Below are 7,313 nucleotides of genomic sequence, written 5' to 3' on the forward strand. Positions count from 1 at the left end.
CCCCGGCGGCCGCCGCCGCGTTCCGTATCGCATACCGAGAACTGCCGTGTCTTCCTCAGCACCGCTCCTCCTCTGCGACAGCCGGTGTCTCCGCAGACACCTCCGTCAGACCCCGAACCCCTTTCCTTTTATCCACCCGCTGTGCCAGGATGACATCGACCTCTGAACGGCGGTGGGGGAAGCGGTGCATTGTGCACTGCTCTGGCAGAAAACCTTTGAGCATACACACACAACGTGTGCCTACCATTATACTTACTACCTTTCGTACATCTTACAGCATTGGTCTTGAACTGTTTTGTATTTACACCACCTGGTATCGTGCTTGTTCAAAGGAAATAAAGCCGGGGCTGGAGGCACAGAATGTGTAAACCTACGCCCAACAGCAGCTGTAGCAAGGAAGTTTTACAAATGCTCTCAGAAATCAGCCAACTGTTCTCAGCAGTAGGAAGCCCTCGCTCCATTACGCTCCTTTTGCTTTAAGACAGAAATTCAGGAAGTCGAGAATACTGGCAGAAGGTAAGTCAGCTCAGTGGCATGATACACACAACCACCTGCTTCATGTTCGATACGCACTCTCTGGTTACCACCCAAGTTTCTTCATGCAGTGTCATTCCAAATTCCTGTATCGCCATGGAGGTGCTCATCATCCTTTGACGAGTTAAGAAGAGTTGTCACTGCAATTGCCAGTTTGTGACTTACATGTTCAACACTGGTATTTTCAGCTGTAATATTTAAAGACATCAGTTATTTCTGCTTTTAAACACACAGACATATTTGTCACAGAATTCACTACATAGTTTTGAAATAAGTCATCTACAGTAAGCTGTGAATTCTGCTTTTGATTATATAGGTCTAATTTACCTCATTAAATAATTTACCAAACAGGCAGAAATACTCTGCAAGTTACATAGTTAATAGTTGAAACATGCAGACAAAATGTTTACAAAAATTCTAATATGATGAGTTTTCCACAGAAAAGAAAGAAGAAATAAAACAGAGAAGAAAGTTTCTCAAAACAAAAAGAAAAAAAAATGAAGTATGTCACTAATTTTAAGCTAATTAGCTCAAAGGTCCATTGTTTTCTTGAGGTGCCAGTTCTGAACATAAAAGGTGTAAATATACAGGGAAATTAAATTGTCCTTTGACAAATAGTCCATGTAATAACAGGTATGATAGACTGGAAGGAATGGGAGAGGGGGACAAAAAATACCACAAAACCAAACCAAACCAAACCAACAACAAAACAAAACAAAACCAACAACAACAAAACTAAACCCCAACTTGACTGGAATTAATCCAGATAAGCCTTGCTCCCAGCACCAGTCTTTCCTTTCAAAAACTGCTTGTGATGTGGTACTTACCTAACAGAAATCAGAAGGAGAAAGGTGACTAAAAAGGGATAAAAGCAATTCAAACAGATACAGAGAACATTTCAAGTCTTCTTGAAGAAGTTAGGCCTTGTGGTTGACTATGTAGAAAGCAGAGTTACTTAGAAGATGCTTATGTGCTATGCATGCTGGAACATGGATTTCCTTTTTCTTTAGCACCTTAAGTACTGGAGGCAAACGTCAATTACAACCGCAGCGAAAATTTTTCCATAAAGCTAAAATTTCAAGTCATCAGTAGATTTTTCTGGGGGGCAAAATAAGTCCTCTTGCACCAGAATCAAGACCTAAATACTCACTCAAAGTTTTGTCTACTGAATCTTACCTCCATACGTGACAGATTATGTAATCATTGCTGTATGCAAACCCAACACTTACGTATTCACACTCTGAACAGACAATAATGAAAAAGAACAATACCAAAAAACTCACCCAAATTTCCTTTGTATGGAATACCATGCTGACTTAGTAAGTCTTTCAGGGTTTTTATTTCTTCAGAAAGTTGCTTGTATTCCTAAGAAAGAAAATACATTTTAAATGGCTCTCCCACTCTCCAAATGCATACATAAAATGGGAATTTATAAAAAATAATGGGTCTGTTCACAGCTGTTACTTAAAAGATCACAAAAATAAACTGCTTATTCCAAGAACAAGATACAAAATTCTCATTTTATTTCTGTGTTGCCAAAACAGGAGCCAGCTTTTTCCAATCCTGAGAATAAAAATTAGTAGTACTCTCTGTGACCATTTTGGATCTACCCTCGAACTAGCATTTTATCATAACACAAAATTGCATTCATGAGTTTGCTACAGGACCAGCCTTATTTTATTTTATATCATACTGCTAAAGTCTGGAAATTCACCACCTCCTCAACTCCTGACCTAGTAACTTCATGTTCTCACTTTCAGCAGTTTCTCTTAACTTACAGAGAATATCAATTCTGTTGCAGAAAGACTGTTCACACACCTGAAAGTAATTCAGAAACGGACACAGTATAGATCATTCTGCCTTTTGTTTTTTGCTTCTGCCAATGCATTCTGACACAAGTCTGGGTAACTATCCAGAGAGAAACGCCAATATTCCCAAGGCTGGTTACACATTCATTTTCACTAGTAATTCTCTCTTATTTCCAAACTCTTATTCCCCACAAAGAGTACTTGCAAGGTGTTCATAACCCAAGCACCTACACCAATTCCTACATACCCACGCTCTGTATTTCTATTGGGCATTCAGTTGTGCTGGTTTATTTTGACTTAAGACCTAGAATAAAGATATCAAATCACTCTGTATGCAGCCTGTTACACGATAAAACTAGAAAAGAAAATCCCATTAATGGATTTCAGCTGAATCCAAAGCATATTTACTTAACACTGTCAGTGATACCCACTAAAAAGGTGGCAACTTAATTCCACATTGTAAAGATTACACTCTGTACCTTACTGCATTTCTCCACTGTTTCAAATTCAAAACTTATTTTCTTATTCTGTTTCTCAACTTCCTTTTCTTCTGTTGCTTTCAGAAGTCCTGCTTCCTCAAAAATGTCTTTCAGGATTTTTTTGTAACCCTACAAAAAATGTTTCACAAAGACAATAGATCAATACACATGACTATCTCTGCTTGTAACTTGCACCAGCCACTCCAATTCCTCAAGCTTCACTGCAGAAAACATTATTATTACCAGTTGATATAGCAGTTACAGAACTCAAAAACAACTATTTGCCAACCGCAGAATAAATGCATCCAGTCCAAAAGGAGAAACTTTGCAAATGCCAAGGTTGGATATTTGACAGAAATTGCTCTTTACCAAACAGAGTTGGAAGACATTAACAAACCTGGACAGTTATTAGTTCATCATACAGAAGCTGCTCTGCTTCATCCCACTTCTTTTGTAGTGCTTCAGTCAGAGTTGGATAAACTGAAAAAAATGGAAGTCAAACCATGTAAAAATCAACAGCTCTGTCCTGCATTAGTTAAATGCTCCTCTAGCAGCACACAAGTGTATTTGTTTTAAGAACTCAGTGTTTCTGTACAGTACACAGCCTCTACTGCTTTCAAGAGTTGGGGTTAAACTTAAATTCTGCTTCACGTTTTTAAAGTTTCTGGAGAATGCCACCAACCAAAATTTTTTCTCATATTTCCAGCTAGAAGGCCTCCTATTTCTTTGTTGAATGTAATTCTAACTAAGCTGTCCCTTTTTGTAATGTAAATAAATGAACAGATACTACAGGGATGATTCCTACTGCCAGTACAGGAAAAAAAAAAAAAGGGAAAAAAACCCCCACCCCAAGCTAAAACCCATCTCTCACTGGGTCTGTGCTAGCAATGGCATTTTATCTGAGAAATACCTATAGGTTATAATGATCAGGATTTAAAATACGCTTCGTATTATATGTTACATTTAATACTCATTTATAGCAATCTACAGACTCAACCTAAAAATTTACACTCCGAGGTTGGTGTAATATCCCAGCTGCTCCACACACAAATGGTTTTCTAAGTCTTACCTAAAAGAGAGTGGGGATGGCACACAAGAGGAGTCTCAAATGTCAGAGAGTAAACGCAAGTACTTGGCTCAGACACATAAGCCAATTTATTGCTCTTTCCACAAACAAGATGAACCTAAACATCAGTAAAAACGAAAATGAGCAAAACACCTCCGCAAGAAACAGGACCAGCACTGATGATCAATTTGCCGTCTTCCAATGCTAGCAGATGCATTTCTGTACACACTGTCATGTCAAAGGTTCCAGTGCTGTCAGCCACAGAAAAAGAATAATAGGAAGCACATCTTCAAATTACTTTATCAAATGTGAAAATTGGTTCTTCTAATGGGAAATGATCCCCCCACCTATCATTGTTCCTTGGACTCCCAAGCACCATATTTCCAGCAAGAACAAGAGTAAAAAGGAGGGTAAATAGGATACCCCTTAGAAACTCACCTGACAGAAGCACAATTCACATAACAAATTTAGTTCTGACCAATGTGCTAAATACAGAGAACAATATACAACTAGCCTATAGAAAGTTTTCATCTTGAAACTTGCAGTATCAGTATTTTCTGTCTGTTCAAAACTAAGTGCCAGTGAAAGATTTGAATCACAATATCAAAGGCCATACAAGAATATTAACTCTTTCTGCAGCCCCTATGGAAGATAAAGATGTTAACAAGGCACCTCCGTTACAGTAAAAAATATTTTTGCCTTGGACGAGATAGTTTGTTCCTTATCCCATCTTCAGATCAGTTATTATTCCAACTAAATAACCCTCTCTCCTAAGTATTGTATTGTCACCCATCATTTTAATAGCTAAGCATTTCCTACATGAAGAGCAGCCTATTGTGAACTATACTTAAACTCCTGTCATGGTTTAAGCCCAGCCGGCAACTCGGAACCACGCAGCTGCTCGCTCGCTCCCTGCCTTCTTCCTCCCCCTGCTCCTGGAGGGATGGGGAGGAGAATCAGAGGAATGTAACTCCCACAGGTTGAGATAACAGCACTCCAGTAACTAAGGTATAATACAAACCACTGCTGCTACCAATAATAATGATAAGAGGAATAACAAGGGGAGAGGACACAAACCGCTCACCACCTGCCGACCGATACCCAGCCCGACACAGGCAGCGATCTGGGCCTTCCAGGTAACTCCCCCCAGTTTCTATCCTGGGCATGACGTGCTGTGGTATGGAATAGCCCTTTGGCCAGTTTGGGTCAGGTGTCCTGTCTCTGCTTCCTCCCGGCTTGCCCTCCTCCCTGGCAGAGCATGAGACTGAGAAAGTCCTTGCTCAGAGTAAACATTACTGAGCAACAACTAAAACCATCGGTGTTATCAGCGTTGTTCCCAGGCTGAAAGTCAAAAACACAGCACTGCACCAGCTGCTAAGAAGGAGAAAAATGACTGCTGTAGCTGAACCCAGGACAACTCCTCTTCATAAGAGCCAGGGAATGTGAGGTTTAATTCATTGTATCTGTAAAACTGTGTAACACACTAAAATGGGAGGTGAAAAAAAAGAAAAACATTAATGAATAAAAGGATAAAGGACACACACAAATGATGTGCCATGCATTGGCCAAGTCTCAGACACCATTCCTTCCCATTGTAGCTGAATTGTTACTCGGCACAGAGACTCTTTGAATGTGAAACATTTTAACAACGCCACAAAATAAAAATTTTTAATTTTCTTTAAAATGTACTTCAAAATGTACCAGAATCTGTTTCTCTTGACTTTATTCCTTTGCCACTCCCATGTATTTGATTCCTTCCTTAACCCTGCAATGCCCTCTGCTGTTGTTTTTAAACCTTAGCTACCTTCTCAGCATGCTGCTAATTGCCTAATGCTTTTCCCTCCTTTTCCCTGAATGTTCTTAGGCTGGCACGCTGAATTCAACAAATACCTTTTTCTTTATTTTTCCTTACACAAATTACAAAGCACTGTATGTTTCTATAGTAATGATACCAGAATATTCCACTTTATCGAGGAAAAAAAAGAGTTAAAAGTGTGCCTTATCCAGATTTTAGCTTCCCTCCTCCATCCATTCACCTTGCCCCTACAGGAATTCATCTTTATGTTACATGTAATCTTAAATGATGACTTCTTCAAGGTAGGAATGTTTCAGTCTGCAGTGTCACGTGTGTAGAGAACCATACTGTCTGAATTAGTGTAGTCTAGATTATTCTACCTTTGTCTGTCTGCTCTTAGTTTCACATGAGTCTCCTTCCCTCATCCACATTCCAACAAATGTGTTGTTGTCAATTTCCCATTCATGCCAGATTCTGAAAAAACACAACATTATTTTATTTTAAGTTACTGGAAAGAAAAAAGTGAACACTCAGGAAAAAAAAAAACAAACCAGGAATACCCTACTCCCTGGTGAACTTAACTGTATATACTTAGTTTTTGTTGTCCTAGTATTTCCATATCTTAACAGCCAGGACCTTATAAACAGTATAAACACTGTAGTTTGTTATCCAGGCTGCTACACAGGGCACATCAACATTACTTTGAGAGCAGTTTTGGATCAGCTTTCAGTTTGCAAACCATTTGCACTTATAAATTCATGTTGAAATCCAATAGGTTGATACAACTATAGATCAACCCCACAACAAATTCCATTATGCCGAGTACTGTGAGCAACCCACATTGTTTCAGGGGTTTTAGTGTTGGTGAGAGCACCTAAAAAGACTAGTCTCTACTTCTGCTAGTCCTAAAGCAAATGATACCCTCAGCACACTGATGTACCCTTTTCCTCTCATGCCATATGGGGCAAGGGGTGGGGGGGGAGAATAATTATATACAAAATATTTAGATAGGCACCAATTTTAAAGCAGTGCTCTGGTTTAGAATGAAATTTATTTTAGGTCTTGTGATTTGGGTACTGTGGGGTCTTTGAATACTTTGGAATACTTTTTGGGGTCTACATTGAGTCTTTGTTACCTTTTATTAAATACATTTAACAGGACCACTAGGCAGAAAGCACTCACTTCATTTTGTAAGGTTATTTAAACTCAAAGCAAAAATTGTTAACAGACATGAAATCTTTGTTAATACAAGCTGTAGTTATACATTACTAAATTTCTCACATGAACATATCACTTGTGCAGTTGGCACTGGTTATTAATCAGCCTCCAGCTACAGCAGGAGGCTAGTATTCATCAACAGAAACACCTGAATGTTTCAAGACGAGGTATTTTTATGCATAAGGCCTCAGGAACTACATGACCCAAGATGACCAATAAAAGAATCTCAATTTTAAAACTGCTTCCTTTAACAATCTATAAAATGGCCTACTAACAACATAGGTAAAACTTAAAGGTATAAAAGTCTCACCCTAAAATCCCACTATAGGCATTCCATCGAAAAGTCTGCTCATGCTGAGTGACATTATGGAAAGGACAAAACTCATACTTGTACCTTGGGGGGGGGGGGGGGG

The 7,313-nt window shown here is 39.0% G+C and overlaps 1 protein-coding gene across 1 annotated transcript in view; it reads right to left on the reverse strand.

The window, feature by feature from the left end:
- Positions 1-521: 521 nt before the first annotated feature.
- Positions 522-7,313, reverse strand: part of GNPTG (N-acetylglucosamine-1-phosphate transferase, gamma subunit) — a 9,175-nt gene continuing 2,383 nt past the window's right edge. Inside the window, exons 3-9 of the mRNA XM_010016650.1 lie at positions 7,211-7,294; positions 6,063-6,156; positions 3,891-4,005; positions 3,219-3,301; positions 2,822-2,950; positions 1,818-1,899; positions 522-722 (exon numbers count right to left, since the gene is read on the reverse strand). Coding sequence (XP_010014952.1) covers positions 598-722; positions 1,818-1,899; positions 2,822-2,950; positions 3,219-3,301; positions 3,891-4,005; positions 6,063-6,113 — 585 coding nt within the window. The 5' untranslated portion in view covers positions 6,114-6,156; positions 7,211-7,294 and the 3' untranslated portion in view covers positions 522-597. The remainder of the gene's footprint in view (positions 723-1,817; positions 1,900-2,821; positions 2,951-3,218; positions 3,302-3,890; positions 4,006-6,062; positions 6,157-7,210; positions 7,295-7,313) is intronic.

This window comes from Nestor notabilis, unplaced genomic scaffold, assembly GCF_000696875.1.
Source record: "Nestor notabilis isolate BGI_N333 unplaced genomic scaffold, ASM69687v1 scaffold34526, whole genome shotgun sequence".
NCBI lineage: Eukaryota > Metazoa > Chordata > Aves > Psittaciformes > Psittacidae > Nestor > Nestor notabilis.